This window comes from Echiichthys vipera (assembly GCF_963691815.1).
Source record: "Echiichthys vipera genome assembly, chromosome: 9".
Classification (NCBI taxonomy): Eukaryota; Metazoa; Chordata; class Actinopteri; order Perciformes; family Trachinidae; genus Echiichthys; species Echiichthys vipera.
This window is the reverse complement of record NC_139834.1, coordinates 17,378,337-17,396,474: the sequence shown is the minus strand read 5'-3', so window position 1 is coordinate 17,396,474 and position 18,138 is coordinate 17,378,337. Positions and strand designations below refer to the sequence as shown.

Genomic DNA, 18,138 nt, shown 5'->3' with positions numbered 1-18,138 from the left:
CATCATGCTCCGTCTGGGTTTATTTAAAGTTTTCTCGCTGCAGGCGAACCATCTGAAAACAGCATTTTCTGAATTCCCCCAAAACTCCCACACCCGAAGAATCTCTCCTCTCGCTCCCCACCCACTCCATATCAGGCTGGAGTTGAGCTTTGTTATAATGAGTCAACACCCTTTTTTTTTTATCAACACAGTCAAGTGACTCTGTCATCATACCTCAAGGGGACTTTTATTTTATTGGGGACAAGTTTCCTTTTTGTTTTGTTTAGGAACAATCCTCGTGTGGACTTACCTCAGTGTCAGGCTGCAGTCAGTCATCTACAGGAGCGGAAAATATTTCATCTATAACTCTATTATTCATTTAATAGAGTAGTAAAAAAAAAAATAGCAGCTGGTTTCAGCTCCTGCAATGTGAGGATTGTTTGTACAGTAAACTTAATATTTTGGGGTTTTGGATTATTGATTAAAGATAAAGATTTAAGTCACCGTGGGCTGTAGAACCAGGTAATGGACATTTAGCCACTATCTTTTGACAAAAAAAAAAAGAATCAATAAAGAAAATAATCTCCTTTAATTTTTGATTAAGTCCCTTTATCTCTTTAGCAGTGGTTTTCCAATCAGGGAGTCTAGCTAAAAATATCATTTTTCTTGTAAGTTCACAATGTTTTGGTCCTCAGTCTTTTATACAATTTTATTTATATACTTTTGAATTTAACCTTATAAAGGTCTGTGGGTTAAATTGGAATAATACAATGAGGCCTAGGCCATATTCTGGGCCTCTAAAAATCCTTTAAAGGACTCGTTCAACATTTTTGGGAATAGTCTTACTGCTTTCTTGCGGAGAGTGAGCTGAGAAGAATGGTACCACTGTCACTGTACAAGTAGCATTACTGAGCATAACGATTGAAAACAAATGTAAACAGCTAGACTGTTTTTGTTTTTGTTTAACCTGTACAAAAACCTGAGATGTGGAGTAGACATTGCCTCATTTTAAGGGGTCACAAGACAAAATGTAGTAAAGCAGTCCCGATTATGGAGATCCTCTGATTCAGTCTGCATTAGACAGATATATAATTTTTGTTTGAAATATCTGAAAAAAAACTATAATTTCCACTTCGAAAAGAACTGGCCTGGACTACAGAACTGGTTGATATGTACTGTTACGTCGTGTTTGGCCTTTTCACAGTGGCACAGTGGTAGAATATCCTTCATAAGAGCTACTTTTATATATTTATTGAGTAACATTTAGGTAATGCAGTAGCACTCACAGAACCTGAATCTGCGCTGCATATTTGAGTATTCTTTCCGCCCCTGCTATGCTCTTCGCATATCAAAACAGAAAAACACTGCGCTCAATAACATCACTCCGACCTGTTGCTCTGCTACAGTGTGAGTAATCCTGCACCACAGAGTCAGAGAAGCATAAAATACACATTTTCAATAATTAAAAAACGGTTGGTTTTCTTTATCATAGGTACTATACTACCTGTTTATTTTTTGTTAAACAGTGGCATTTAGGTTTTCTCACAGGTGCTTATTTCAACATAACCACACCCGGCCTTGATTTTCAGCTGTTTAAGACCTTAATTACAGCACCAGGCAGCAAAGAGCTGGGATCTAAACAGCATTACTCAGGTAGTCTCATTCTCGAGCCCTTTATGGATCCTCCATGTTTCTGGAATAAAGCCATTATTTGCTTGCCTGAGCTATCGGCAGCTACAGAGTAAAGCCCTCTTATGAAGAGATGCACAGCAAGAAGCCATTCAAGGCCTGCTTGTTGACTGCTGTGCTAAGCCTCAGCTATTATGACAATTATACACTGTACTGCACTGTTCGGCAGCTCAAGTCGTGTCTCTTTTACGCAGATGTCTCATTGCTTGGGACATTTTTAGATAGGTTTTTTTCCATGTGATTCGTAGTCGTCACATTTCCCAATAAAGAAGAAATATCAACATACATCCTGCCTAAGAGACTGGAACAGTCTGAAGCTCTTTGAGTCGATCCCTGTTATTATGTTCAGCCGTGCACAGCAGATGATTTTTATACAAGAAGCGGTAGACTCAACATTTCACTTGTGTTTTTGACTGGGAAATATTTTCAAGCGCTCTGACCCCACCCTACCCTACCCCACAGTAGCTCCAGATTTCCTTTACTTTGTGGGAAAGAACAACATGCTTGTATATTTTAGTGTTCTTATCAGACAATGGTCGTCTCTCTGCCCTGCTGGCCCCTTGTTGCAAGATAAAGCTACATCAAAAGCTTCTGTCTTCATGGTTGGAGCTCTTCAGGAAGACAAGGCTATGGATCAGTTGTCTGGCTGTGACTATAAAGTATTTTATACGTCAAAAACAGTATGAGAGACTTCACCTTGCTGTTTCTAAATTGAGTAGATTTCTTTCACACATAACACACTTTCCATAAATGGATATTTTGATATGGCTAATTTCCCCTTGCATTTCCTGCTGCATGATGACGTTCTAGTGTGAATGGATGTGTCTGCGTCTGCATGGTGGGACTGCCCTCTCCTCTCAGTCGCAGCTCACAGACGTCCCACTGGACTGACAGCAGCCCATAATGATGTCATGGGTGCAGCAGCCTTCGCCAGTGTAGTAATATCCCAGGACTAATGACTTTAACAGGACCGCTCTACTGTAGATGGCGGAGGGGATTTGGAGGAGGGGTGAGACCCCTGGGTTAGCTCAGACGACTTCTTGCGGTCTGCTAATAAAATGCCTGGGTCTGTTCTAACCGGCAGCATGTGCTAAAGGCATCATCTCCTTCTCTTCTCTTTTGTCCAGCATCCTCAGAAACAGCCTCAGCTCTGTCTTTTGTGGCTGGAAACAGCTGCCTGGCATTTTCCTTTCTTCGTTTTAAAGGGGAAATTGCATTGTAACCAATGGTCGTTGTGGTTGGTTCGCTTTACAATAAGAACTGTGTTCCTGCAGGCTGCTACTGGTGCATAGTATGCCATTAGTTCAGCTAGTGATAGAGATCTACCTAGACCTCACAGATGCACAACATAGAAGCCATCTCTAAAATATCTAGCATTCTCTTGATAGTTCTGGCTCTCTTCCCCCTCTCTTTGTCCTTGCTAACTCGTAATTATCCTTGGCTCAAATGAAAGTGGAACCTCTCATTCACTCACCCGCTCAGTGTTTCCTACCTTTCCATTCCCTGAATTCACTCTCACTGTGGGTCTGTCCTACAAAATAACCTTCTCCATATGACTCTGTTCTCATGAAAATGATTTGAGTTGAGTGAGTAGCATTTTCAGAGGTGCACGCTTGGCCGGGGATCCTCTTTCAAAGTGCCTGAGCACCAATCGACCACTGGATTCCTGCGGTCTAGTCTAAGCTAAGGCCACAGGAGAACTCAGAAAGGGAAAATTCCCTTTGAACTGGCAGCCTGCCACTGTTCTTGGTTGTAATGACTTTACCAACATTTTTAAACAGCACACACATATTTAAGAGCTGTTACAGGAGGAGTGTGGGATTATTTTCACCACTTGATTGCGTTGGAAACCATCCTAACTTATCTGTCTGACTCAACTCCCCACATATATTATACTATGACTTCAAGTTGCATCACGTGTAGCTGTGCCGCTGCAGCTTTTCTTTTAAGATTTAATTTTCTCACCATTAAGTTGCAGCAAATGTTGGGAAATCTACAGAAGAAAAAGTGAGCGTTAAATCAGTGGTAGTGAAATCAGACATGCCGACAATGTGACCCAAGCGCCACGTCTGACATCACTGTTTCTTGAAGGCTGAAGTCTAAAGAAAGCTGCAGTGTCTGATAGATGCCACTCAAGTGGAACTAATGGAGTCAAGCTGTGTGATGTGTTTATCGGACATATAACCTAAATCATTTTTATTTGTGTAATGGCGGTTGAAGTTTATTTGTGTGCCTGTGATGTATATCACTCCCTTTCTCACGGGCATCTTTTCTAAAAAGAGAAAATGTGTTTGTTACGTCACTTAAATTAAAAGAGTGTGTACATCTGGCTCAGCCACCCACCACTATGTTCCAGGAAGCGTGGGATTATGGGAGTTGAATGCACACAGTTAACTTGGTTTTAGAGCAGCCGAGCAGGCAGAGGGGGTTCAGTGCAAGGCTGTCCACCTGGCTCTCTCCACCCTCAGGCTACAATTCCCTGATATGGACCAGGCTTTATGGGGAGTTTTAGTGCTTCTCTTGCAGTTATTTTGGAAAGCAAAGGTCAAGTTAAGGACCATGACTGAGCAGATATATCATGTCCACATATATTAACATTTTGGGAAGCATTAACTCTCTTGCTGAGAGTTGGATGACTTTATCGTAAATACTAAACTACGGTCAGCAGCCAAATTAGCTTAGCTTTGTATAAATAGCAGAAACAGTTGGGGAAAAAGCTAGCCTGTAAAGTAAAATCATACCAGCACCTCTAAAGCTCACAAATTATCATGTCTTTGTGTGTTTAAAATACAAAAATCTAATGAATCAATTTATGTTGTGGAATTCATCTTCTCTACATTTATTTCCAAAAATACCAACCATTACAATTAAAACCAGACAGTTCAACAACATAAATAGTTATTTACTTTTCCAGATACATTTTAGGGACATTTTAGTCATACATTAGTTGCTTGTTCACATCACGGAAAAGTTTGTAAATCTGGATTTATTCATCTATGCAAAGAAACTGCATGTGTTTTCTATTTTTATGCATATGTAAGTGTTTTTTTTGGTGCGTGCATTTGTGCGTGTCAGCGGGGGGTTTGCATGCTGCTCTAATACAGCTGCACCAAGGCTGTAGGTTGGAGAAGTGGTTTCCTCCTCAATACAATAGGGACTCTGTCAGTCACTGTTGTTTTAGAAAGGGGGCCTCATCCCCTGGTGCCCTTTGTGCCGCTACACTCTTTTTACGCGGATGCTCAGAAGAACTGCTGTAAGCCCTTTTAAAGAACCAGTGGATTATAGCAGCTACCTCTCCTACACACTGGTGACATAATGTAATTATTTCCCAGTACAGTAGCCTTTCTGCATCTTCTTAGTCCTCAAGTCTTCTACTTCTGCCTTATTACAGTAACAAGTGAATGAAGTCATATTGAGAAACAAAGGGGAACTTTTTAAGACGTGACCGGGGATTCTGTGGTTCTTGTGAAGTCTCTGACTGTCCTTCGGTTTTGGTTTTTATTCCTCTTTTGTTTTATCATCACAATTTCCCCTCCTCCCAAATACAAACCAAAAACAAAGATAAATCCTGTTTAGTTAAAATCTTTTTTTTTTCTACGCAGCTCATGCTCAGAGTTGTTGCCCTTTCTCTTCAGCCGACCTTCACCTTTTTAACTGGGCAGTGTGTCAAAGAGGCTGGCCGGCATGAGTTATTGAGGCATTCATGTACCTGCATTCCTGACATTCCCTGTGTGTATCATCTGTTGGCTGGGGCTTCCCTGGGCCCTGCTCGAACGCACAGAGAAGAACAAACAGGATGTTCGCCACGGGAAAGAACCTCTGATTCAAGACCAATTGTAGTATTCATTTATAGCTCCGTCCTAACCTCGCTTATACGCTTGTTTGTGTTTACATTTCCTAGATACAGTATGTTTAATAAAACAAATAAATATGAAAATATAGTTGCTGGGTGGGATTTTCTGGGATAGTTTTTATCTCACTGTTGTTTTGGGACATACAAGCTTTCTCACGCAAACAAGTGTGCATTTAAGTTTGCATCACGTTTTAAGCTTTAGGAACATCTGGCTTCAGAAGGACCATAGTTAGAGGACATTTTCATCTTTATCTCAAACTGTGGCTGTTTGTTTGGAGAACTCTGTGATGATAACGGTCTCTCTCTTGAACCCAGCTATCACGGCTGTCGATCACTGCTATGTCACCGGCTAAATAAATGAATAAGCAAATGGGTTCTGGGAGCTAGTTCTTGATTTATCAACCAAATACCAACGTCCTGTTGCTTTGACTTGCTGACGAATGTCCATTTAGTCTTGAGTTGTAAAAAAGGAACTGAGGGAAAGAGCGACTCAAGGGTCACAGCAGAAGACGTGAGTTCATGGGAGAAGGGAGGAGGCTTCATCCAGGCAGGAGAAGGGAAGGTTGTGGACTGGCAGGAGCGCAGACAAGGCAAAAAGAAAGTCTGAAAACATCACACCGCAGCTGTAAACTGTGTTGCTCTTATACTCTGGTTTTAATGGGGACTCAACACTACATGATTTTACCTTTAACGCCACTTAGGGAAAGTTTAAGCCATTAGAACAGCGTTGAGTTTTGACGATTTGTGTCCTATTGCTGAAACAAAGTCAAGTAATCAGAAATGCAATTGACAAAATAAACATAGACAATGCTTTTCACTAATTTCTGCCATTGGTTGGCTTGGATTCAAAAGCAATACTCAGATAAAGCTTTTCTTGGGGAAATGTTTCACTGTTTAATTGGGAAAAATTACTGACAGATTTATTGTTAATTAGAATATCTCTATTATAAGCTCTAATCTATATATAGCTATAAACCTACATCAGCTACGAAGAGTTGAAAGTTGTGTATTGGTCGAGGATTGAGAAATGGAAAGCCATCTATGTAAATTATGTTTGGATCAATTGTGTTACATTGTTTTCACTTGCTACAATGCTTCAGGAATGTGGTTTGGTTACTGACTCCATGTTGGCATGTAAAAGAGGTGCGCCTTTACCAGTTATGCTAATATCTTAATAAACAAGTTCTTAACTGAGTCTATTTGCTTTGTAAACAAGGACCAGCATCAGGATGAGTGGACAGGGAGGAGCACTGAGCTCCATGAAAAACTTTACTTCTCCGCCTGTTAGAAAAACATCTTGTCCTCCCTGCTTTCTGTCCCTCCCACCTTCAGTCTGTCTTTTGGGAGCACTGGTAGCATCTGCTTTGTTGGCCTCCTCGGTCTTCCAGCATCTTTGTGCAGGGGTCTCATGCTTTGTTGTGATTGCCTGGTTTGGGTTACCAGGCAAAAGAGCGATAGGGTGATCAGATGTCTGCTTAGAGAAAGGATGGGCAGTGTTTTCTCACACTCTGCTCTGTCGCTTTCAATTCAACGAGGCTTACCTGGGAGCTGGAAAAACACCTAGAATGCATTCATACACACATAAACACATTGTTGGAGTGGATGTGCCAACAAAACACTCGTGCTCGTATTACACGTAACAGCTAAGATACAAACCCGACATTAGTCAGGGCAGCTTTTGATTTGCTGAAGAGTTGAGGAAGTCCCTGCAGCCCAGTGACGACAACCTCACATCCTGTCTCCTCTCATTGTGTTTCAATACAAGGAAAAGGAGGAATCCAAACAATAGCAGTGACAGCACATTCATTAATGAAAAGCTGGTGTGATGGTGCGATTCACGCTTAGGTTTACCATGAATGATGTCATTTGATTAGGTCATCAGGCTTGTTTTAGCCCCACCTCATGTAGTCATCAGTGTATGTGACACGTACAGCACGACAGACAGACGATCAGGAGTTGGTTCTATATTTACTCATCCCTTCCTTCTTAGTATCTGCGAGACAGTTATTTATTTCTCTTGTTTTCTTGAGGAACACATTCATCTTGAACTATATCCAGCCATCTCTGGTATAAGGACTGGTGCATCACTTTATGTTTTTTTTCATTGTGAGGGCCTGAAATATGCTTAAAGGAAACACAGACATGGCAGGTCCCATATTCATAGTGTTTTATTTGCCTTCTTGTTGGCTGTACTTCCTGGCAGGGATCAGCGGAGGGCCTTTTTCCAGGCTCTTCAGACAGTAACCTTCATTAAAGAGCTTCTGGTCTTATCTTCCCCCCTTATTGGCTGATCCAGTATTTTCCTTTGTTACCCGATCGTTGAAATACGCTCAAAAATTTGTTGCTTTTTCATACGTACTGTTGCTGAGGTGCTTTGAAACAATACATGCCAGTGCTTTTATTTGGATTAAGGGAAAAGAGCCAGATAAAAGTTTTTCTCTGATATTATTAATGATAACATTAACAGGCCACACAGCCTGTTTACCACTATGTTGTTCTTGAAAAAGTAAAATTCAAACCAGATATTTTTAGTGTTATACTGGACTCAAATGAAATGACTTACAATGTCAGCCTTTTATTCTCTGAGAAGTATAGCAAGAGTCACAGGATTAAGGACCAAACAGGATCTGAAATAGCTGATCTATGGTTTTATTTCCTGTAGGTTAGTATCTGTGTCTTTTCAGGCCCCAGCTGCCTAAGCTGTAACAAAAACAAAAAATATCATATTAACTCTCAAGTCTCTAAACCGGTGACTAAAAGGTCAGAGTATTGATTTTAAAATGATGTTACGTGTCTGCAGATCAATTGATGGGCTGGGACCCTCATAATTAAATTGATAGCTTTGACATTTTTGGGAAATAGGCTTATTGGCTTTCTTGCTGAGTTAGATGAGGAAATAGCTACTATGATAACCTTCTCAGAAAATATCAGGGTTTCTTAGTTTACGGTATTATACAATTGTTAACACCATTATTATTATCAGTTGCAGTGACCTTCAAAGGAATGGAAACAGTTTTGGTTGAAAACATATTTATTATAAAACTTGAAACACTTAAGTATGTAGAATAGAATAGAATAGAAATACTTTATTGATCCAAAGCTTGGAAATAATTACCATTGTGTAAGAAATGTACCATACATGTAAATAAAATTAATGACTTAGTAAATAAATTACTCTGCCTTTCCTCAAATGTGTGCTGTAAGCTCAGTGCACTGTGGTGTGCTTCTGTGACCCTCGATTATGTTGACTTACAGTGTAGTCGTCGTGCGCTAGGTCCCTTCTTCCTGGACCCCACCCTGATGAGCAGACACTCAGTATTGTTGGGGGTTAAGACAGCTGTCTGGGCCTCAGTGTCTGAACTGCCACAGGCTCTGTCCAGCAGTGAGCTCTGTAGCCACCCACTCATTTCCCTCTGAGCTGCTGACAACTAAGTCTGGCCTGTGTAAACCTATCAAAGTAGATAAAAACACAGTCTGGATTCCCAACCTTCACAAAAGAGAGAATCAGCTTAGTTGGCCACTTATAGTATGTTTCAGCTGTTTCATTTAAAGAGATTTGCATGACATAAGGCAGAGCACAATATCCTTTTTTATTGTGTCTTGCATACTGTTACGTATGTCCATCTTAAATGGGCTTACAAGCTACCACAAATTCATATAAGCTATAGATCGAGAATGCTGCAAACACATGTTCAAACAATGCTACAAAAAGGAAAAGAAAATCAATTAAAATCTTTTTACACAATCATCATCATTGTCAGAGCTCCACCGATAAAAATATTTCCTATACAATACAGAGTAAATACTGGGCAAATGGTCAATTTTTCCTTTTCTTACAGACTTTTGAGATGGAGTTAACGAACATAAACACACCAAGATGAAACAACTATTCCAGTTTTTGACCCACCTGTAGAGCAGACTATTTTATGGTATTCCATGTAAAATTCACAGTATTTATCATTATTGTATAAAAGAAAAGAAAAACAAGAGATCTTCCAGAAAGAAAAATCTTCTTCATGCCTGGTTACAGCCTAAGGAACACCCCCCCCCCCCCTCCCCCCAGTCATAAACTCACCTCGAGGCTGATTGTAAATCACCTCGGATTAGAAAGCTGTTCAGTTGAGGGCAAATGGGGTTGCCCTGTTGACTCTGGTATCTGGAAAGACCATGGGCTCTGCCCCCCCCCCCCCCCATGGTTTTGCGGGTCTATGCGTGACTTGCAGCGCTCTGCTGATTCCCTGATGGCTCTCCTCGACTCTCCATGCTTTCTTAACCAGCAACCTGACCCCCTCAACTACTTTAACTGTTGAGTCTTTAAAACCTCCATCTTCCTTCCTCAACGGCTCAAATGTCTCTCTGTTTTAGAGTTTATGCCCTCTCTGTTGGCCCGTGTTACTCCCGTGCTTAATTCTCCTCCATAACATCTAACCTCTAGAAGTGTGTTCCTGCAAATAAACACTATTTACACTATTAATTAAACAACAGACCATTATTCTCTAGTAATCATTTAATTCTTTAGTCAAGTGTCAGAAAAGTGCCTGTGATACGTTCTCAGAGTCCAGGGTAACATCTTCAGTTTTGTCAAAAACCCAAATGTTTTGACTTTACGATTATATAAAACAGAGGGGGGGGGGGGGGGGGGGGGATCACATTTAAGAGGCTGCAACCAAGGAATATTTGGTATTTTTAATCTATCTAATCAATTTAAATTAATGTTGATTCATTTTCTGTCAATCGACTATTTATTATTAGATCTTATTTCCTTTTGTCACCACATTTATTTACTTCTTTTCTGGGCAAGAGATCTCTGCTACATCAAGCAAAACAGATTAATAGTTTTAAAAAACGTTTTTAAAAAGTTTATCTTGTCCTCTATCTGTCTATATATATTAGAGCTTGATTCAGTGGGGTTTTTCATTCTCTGTTTAGAAACTCAGCCTCCTGTTCTGGCTCACAATAGGGGCCTAATGATTAGAAAGAGATGAGAGGTGATAATAGAACCAGTCCATCTGGTTGTGCAGTGTACTGGTGTGTTTTAGCTGGGTTTTGCTCTGCACGGCACCAGGGGGCATACGCTGACCCTGCCCACCCGCCATTGTTAGCGATTTTCTATGAGAAAAATAGCTCAAATGTCAAAGGATGGGAATGGCACAGCACCAAATAAAAAACAAAGCGCCACATTGAATGCTTTGTCAAGCCACTCTCAGGTCAAACAAGAAAGGCCTTGCTGGAGGAGAGAGTATGTGGGCAACATGGCAACATAACAAACACCAAACATGTTTGTCATTTCTGTAGTATTTTCCCCCCAAAATTGGCCAATGAGTACCACTGCTCCCTCTCCCCATTGCTCTTTTTAGCTTCTTATGAACACAGGAAGTGCAAGATTGTATCTCTGTGGGAGAAAGTGAAATAAAATTAGCTAAATTGGGTTACTTGTCTCAAATTACCCAAATCTAGTCAGAAAGGAAACATTCCCTTCTGCCTTGTGCTTCACCGCAGGAGGAACCTTTTCTCTACCCCCTCTGTCAAGTGAGCAATACTTTTTATACACGTAACATTCTAGCTCTGCACATCTGCTCACAGTCCCACCTGTATGTGTTTACATTACCTGAGGCTCTAACTGACAAAGAACAGAACCGTATTAAACGATCAAAGTCCTTATGGCTCATAATGGCAGGGAACTTATTGCATTTACTAACTGTGAAATTAAAGTCTACTATTCTTCATTTCTAATGAGTAACTGAAATAACTGAAATATTTTTCAAATCAAAGTGAGTGGGCAGGTTTTGACATTATTTTGCTCCTTTTGTCTTTACTAAGTTTGATAAACATCTGTGTGTGTCTAGTCTGCATGTTTTCCTAGTAATTCAGAATCAGATTACCACAAAAGCGGACCTCACTCTTTGGCTGTCTTTGTCTTTGAGCAAGAAAACAAAACAAACCAGGCTTTGGGCCTGGACAGATGCTGGAGTAGATATCTGGGCTTATTTTTTCATTTACCACTCTGGTATTTACATCAAAACATGGTACATAATCTGCAGTGTAGAGACCCACTGAGTGCAATTGACAACTGTCACTCTAAAGACGGTCATTGGCACTTGGAGCACAAAGGTTTCCAGTGACATCATCGGCCTTGTGAGAGGTTAAATACCTGGATCTCCACACCAGTTAGTTGGACCAGTCCCAGTCTGGTCAGATGCTTACATGAACTGATGAAGCCTCTTGGGTGAGAGGTGAAACGTCTTCCTAGACAAATAACCAGTCAAGTTGCTTTTGACTGAAATTGATTTGCAAATGCCCGAAGGTTAATCCACTTAAATTTAGGCGGACGCAACTTTTTAGTCCCACATACAGTATGGTAGGGTTGCAATTAATGATTATTTTCATAATCGGTTAATATGACCATTATTTTCTCGATTTAGATTTTGTCTATAACATGTCCAAACATAATAAAAAAATGTCAGTCACTCTCAGAGTCTAAAACCTAAAAATATTCCATTTAAACTGATAGCTAAGACCAGCAAATAGTTTGCATTGTTACCTGAAAAAAACAGTGAAACCATTAATTTATCATCAAAATAGTTTTGGTTTATTCATCGAATTCATTTAATTAATAAGAAACCAATGAGTCCTAAATGAGAATAAGTGAAAGCTCCTAAATATGTGATTTAGTTTATATTTCTTTTTTTGGAGGATGATCACCAACAGGAGGTTTTCATTTACTTATTAACAAGAACCAATGCTCATTAAAGTAGAGTCCAGTCTTTGATAAAATAGCTCAGAGACCGATCATTTACAGTATTAGAGACAGATGGGAGATACTACTCTTTACTTTCTAATACAACTTTCTTGAAGACCATCGTAGGTGAAAATTCTCCCAGGAGAGACCAGACGAGTAGAGAGCAGCTTGGGGGTCAGACGAGAGAAAATTTACTACTATAAACTACTACTATAAACAGGACACATTCCTACTGTAATTCTGGACATCTGGTATGCATGTTGCTTCTCTCTTTTCTCCTGCGTTGAGATTTATACAGCAGGTTATGTCAAAGACCCTTCATCAACATCTGCACTGTTTCCCACTTAAGTTACTGCTTCACCAGGCCTCAAATTTTGGGCTTTTTTAAAGGTCTATGGTAAATTTTTAAGGTTGCCGCATTTGTATTTGCTTTAAAATTTGTGATTACAGAAAAATGTAATTAAATGTAAAATTATTAGTCAGCTGTCAAAGAAAAATAAATAAGCACTGTTTCTTTACCTCAGTCCTCTTTAGACAACATGATTTTTGGAGTGCTGATAGAGTTTCCGATGTGGAAAAATAATTTTTAAAAATACTCACACGTGGTGTTCCACCCTAACCAGTGACTCAATGATTGTCATAGGAACAAGTATATGTTATTCTCTTAACATTCCATCAGCGGGAAAAAATGCCAGTGTGAGCATCACGTCTGTCCTGGGTTGGGTTTACATGGTGTTGCGTTGTACACCGGAGGCTGAGTTATAGCTGCAGCAGGTTAAAAGTCAAGCTGGCAGGCCGTTTGTGGCTGGGCTCACGGGGCTCTGTTGGTACGAGTGCGAATGAGGGTTCCCAGTGCAAACAATCCCTCACATCTCTTCAGAGAGAAATGCAGAGGTGATCAGTTTCAGGAGCTGGCAAGCTCCTTTACAGTATATTGTTGCACTTCCTCCTTTTTTTAAGATTTCCCTGTCAACTCCTATTCAAAAGCTCTTGACTCAAGTCAAGTTTTTTTTTACTGCTGTCACGAGGACATACAATGCTTAAGTGGGTTGGTCTCCAAACACAAATTAGAGCATTTAGGGTCTAATTTGAGCCACAGTAAACTGCCTCGGGATGTCTTGTGTGACGTTCGATCTAGTAACAGGCCGGTGCTTTTGGAGTGGATTGTTGTGGTTAAAAGAAAAGTGTTGCCTGAACGATACTGAGACTCGAGAGCGCAGAGGAGATGCGAATCATCTCCTGAAGCAGGATGCAGAGTGTCAACAAAGGAAGTGAGGTCATGGTGTAAGTCCCGAAAAAATCCGGTGGTGCTCTGCTGTTGGCGCCAGAGACCTGTAAAGCCCCCTCGTCCATCCCCACCCCCCTGTGACTGACACACTCTCAGACGCTGTACATAGCCAAATAAACACAAAAAGGAAAATATGTGGTTATATAATAAAATTCTATTACACTTTCTGTTTACAGAATTCTATGAACCTGCCTCCAGACAAAGCACGGCTCCTCAGACAGTATGACAACGAGAAGAAGTGGGACCTGATCTGCGACCAGGTACATTCATAAACTCTTATTCATACATGACCAAAACCAAAGTTACACAATACAATGCTCAATCTGTTTGTGTGTATCTCCAGGAGAGATTCCAGGTGAAGAATCCGCCTCACACGTACATCCAGAAGCTACGAGGATACTTAGACCCTGGAGTCACACGGAAGGTGGGAGAACATCATTGACCTTTCAAGTATAGTGTTTACAGATGTTGGGTACTACTGCATATGTGAGAAAAGGTTGTTTAAACTCTGTATAACAAGTATAAAAACAAAAAACAAATTTGGTGCTGTAAAGTTAGAAAGAAGTGAGGTCACCAGACCTTTGTACGCTCTTGCTTGAGGGTAGTGTCTCAAGCAGAAGTCACACTACATTAGCCCCTACTAGCACACCCGAAACCCTGAATTAGGGCGCACTCACACTGTCTATCTGTACCGTGCCCCGTGCTTTAGGGTACTCTCCCCCCCCTCCCTCTCCCCCCGCGGGCCAGGCCCGTTTGTACTCACACTACCTGGGCCTTGTGCAAATGCTTCTTGCCTGCCTATACGTCATCACGCCGTAACACGTCACACACATTGATTGACGTCATAAAGAGTCAAGAGAGTTTTTGTGCGTCTTGTCCAACTGTTTTTGAATATTTTCATCCGTCCAAATCTGCAGTAAACACTCTACCTCCGCATCACACAAACGTGAACCTTTTGGCGCCATGTTTTAAATGTCTGCGCATGGTCGGCCCTTCTTTTTTCTATGTCTGAACAGGTGTACATAAAATGACCTCAGAACCACCGTAGGCCTCATGCTCGTGCTCGTACACGTGCGCACGCTCGTGCTCGTACATGTGCAAACGTGCTTTACAAAAGCCCACCTCTCCCAAACGGGCCGTGGACGGCAAGCGTGCTGCAGCTAGGCGCGGTACACTTGCACTCACACTGGTCAAACGAACTAAACTTTACCCGTGAAACCTGTTTGGGCATGGTACGGATGGACAGTGTGAGTGCGCCCTTAAGTGCTGATGGGCGTGTTGCATTGTGGGTAATGTAGGCTACAAGACAGAAGAATGTATAGATTAAACAAGATGATTTTTAATTTTTTTTTTTTTTTAAACTGTCTGTTGTGAGTCTTGTGAAGTTACAGGGGTGCTGTGGTAAATGGGTGGAGTACTCTTTTTGTTTTTTTAAATGAACCTGTAAACTCTCACTGCTTATTAAGTAGCACTTGCAAAATGATTTTGGTGCATCAAAACTCTGCCTTCATTATGTGTTACAGAAGTTTCGTCGGAGAGTGCAGGAATCTACAAAAGTCTTGAGGGAACTGGAGATCTCACTGAGGACAAACCACATTGGGTAATCAATACGATATGATTGTTTTTCCCTGGTAAAGAATAGTGCTTTCTGTGCTTTTGCTGCTGTGGGGACCCAGAGCTCTTTCTGGTGCCCAGATATCTCCCATTGTTCTAACTTGCCAAGCTCTGCAGCTCCACTTCATAGCGCTGGTCCTCATAATGCCCAGATGGTAGCCATTGTGCTGCCTCGACCACTCCCCCATAGTGTTGTGCAGGAAACTTTGTTGTGTGTGCCAAAGGGACAGGAAGCCTGGTTGACCATGCTGAACCCAGTGAAAAGCACAACAACACACACAAGGATACTTTGTTTACACATTTCTCACATTTTAAAGCAAACAATCATTTTCTATTGTTTTGTCATAGCTTGTCATTCAATACTGTACAGTTCACTACAAAGCCTGAGTGGATGTTATGTAAAGCCTTTGTAGTCTTTATCTTCATTGTTGCAGACATGATCCTTGACTTTATAATCTGATGTCACACTGATACTTTCCCAAAACAAAGTGCTGCAATGACTTGCCACTGAATTCCTGAAACCGTGGAGCCTGTAAAAAAGGCTTTAACTTTCCATAGCATTCTTAGAGCTCCAAGAATAACTTATATTCTATCAGGCCCTCATCAATAAAGCTCTGTTTCAATGCGTTTCCCAGAAAGACTTGCAGGCATGGAAAAGGAAAAGCTATTTTCAGAATACTTTTGTGGATGGGATTAAGTGTAGCAGATGCTGGTTTATTGTGTGTGTCTGTATCATGGGCCCGTTCCGATGTGTTATTCCAGAAATTGCCAAGAAAATCTGAAACAGCAACCCGGTCGGAAAGAAGTAGAGGGACGGAGAGAGGAAGGAGTGAGGGGTCAGAGGCGAGGAAGGAGAAAGAGGAGGGAGGGTGATGGTAGACAGGAAACTGATGATCAAGCCCGCCTCCTTGTCCACCCACTCCTCTTCTTCCCTTCTGCACACAATCCTCTTACTGCTTTGTTTGCCTTCCTCACTTCTTCTCCTCCCTCTCTCTCTATCGATACTTTGAGGCTCTTGATTGCTTTCCTGTCTGACTCGCTATTGGCTGACTAGCAGTCTGTCATCATAACCGGCGCTGCAAGACTATTTTAAGAACCTTTTACCCCAATCCTGTCCCCCTCCTGGAGTTCCCTGAAGAAGAGGGGAGGAGGTGAAAGGGGGTCTGTGGGGGAGGCAGACTAAATACTGTTGACTGTCAGGGGTTCGACCTGAGCCCAGCTCCTTCAGCCATATGCCCTCCACATTCTTTCTCTCGTCGCAATGGGAATTCCTTTGTTTGGAGTTGTGTTTCTCTCCAAAAAACTGGAGTTAAATGTGGAGGAAATGTGAAGCCTCGCTCTTGTTTACTTTCCATGACATTCCTGCCAAGGTCCTTCAGTCTGGGGAGGGGAGACCCCCCTCAGAGCTGATTTACAGGATAATCCACCATATTACAATCTGACACTTATTTTGTTGTAGTTTTGGCTATCATTTCTATCAGTTATGATAACATTATATTCACAAAGTCATCGCTGATATTTTGGAACATAGCGACGTCACTACAATAATAAGTTAGACGAGAAGAAATGACTGTAAATCTGTTTTACGATCAGACAGGTTGTAAACAAGGTGAAAGTTTATCCAGATTACAGATACAACTTTTTTTCTAGATGAACCTAAGAGCATATGCAACCTAAATGTCTGTAATAATCCCCCATTGCACAGGAATATTGGGTGCAACTTTGGCAAGTTGCAGTTGATCGATAAACAGACAGTCAAGCAATAATTTTGCCTATATTTTCTTTCCCTTATAATTTTGGTTAACATGGGTAAACATTGATGTCATATTGACTGTGGTATGAGACTAGATATCGTCTTACATTTTGGATATCGTAATATGGTATAAGTGTTGTCTTTTCCTGGTTTTAAAGACTGCATTACACTAAAGTGATGTAATCTTCTGAATTCAACAGACTGTTCTAGCTGTTCTATTCACCTGAGGGTTTGTTTAAAACCTGTGTAATCTTGTGTTTTTTGGCCTTTCTAATTTTTTTTAGCAATGTCACTGCTTTTCCTGGTCTAAAATATTAACTTAGTCAGCAAAAAGGTTTTCTTTTCCTTATCATTAAGTAGATTTATTTATTCATGTTTTAACTTTCGTAGGTGTCATAGTCAGAATTAAAAGAACGAAAAAAATGTTTTTCTTTTCGACCAATCAATGCGACACTACAGTGAAGCCTGTTAAGCATCAGGAACGTCAGGGGACATTTCGAATACAAATCTACTCATCAACATGTGTCCCTTTTACCCATTAACTCAATAGTCATTACACCTAATAAGACAAATAAATGTTATTAGTTATCATTAGTGATAGGGAGGATGACCAAAGCAAGATTTGAATTGATACAAATTGATTTAAAAATCCTAAAGAAGGCTTTTAATGGATTAGAAACCATACCATCTCCATGTCCTCCTGCCTCTCTCTTTTTCTGCATTAATCAGTAAAATGTAGTTCTAAAGGAAGGATAAGGGTGTGTTCTTGACTTGGTGACCTGCTGACCCCTCCATGTTCCCCCTGCGTCACAGGTGGGTCAGGGAGTTCCTCAATGATGAGAACAGAGGTCTTGACGTCCTGGTGGAGTACCTTTCCTTTGCGCAGTGTGCTGTCATGTGAGTACTTATATATAAGTACACTTTATTCACACACACACACACACACACACACACACACACACACACACACACACACACACACACACACACACACACACACACACACACACACACACACACACACACACACACACACACACACACACACACACACACCTCATGACTGTAGCCAAAAACCAGTGGATTGTTCTGCTGTGTTAACACGTCATGTCCTGTAGAGCCTTTAATAAACTGCTTGTGCATCTAAAATGTGCCTCTTGGAAAATCTCTCTCTTTGGACGTGTTTGTATGCCTTGCTGCATACTTGGCAAACTGAATGTGTT

At 41.0% G+C, this 18,138-nt stretch overlaps 1 protein-coding gene across 5 annotated transcripts in view; it reads left to right on the top strand.

Moving 5' to 3' along the window:
• Positions 1 to 18,138, top strand: part of fmnl3 (formin-like 3) — a 34,562-nt gene that overhangs the window by 1,095 nt on the left and 15,329 nt on the right. For all 5 annotated transcript variants that reach the window (XM_083920372.1, XM_083920371.1, XM_083920369.1 and 2 more), the window contains exons 2-5: positions 13,725 to 13,808; positions 13,892 to 13,972; positions 15,072 to 15,148; positions 17,729 to 17,812. In XM_083920372.1, the coding sequence (XP_083776498.1) occupies positions 13,725 to 13,808; positions 13,892 to 13,972; positions 15,072 to 15,148; positions 17,729 to 17,812 (326 nt within the window). The remainder of the gene's footprint in view (positions 1 to 13,724; positions 13,809 to 13,891; positions 13,973 to 15,071; positions 15,149 to 17,728; positions 17,813 to 18,138) is intronic.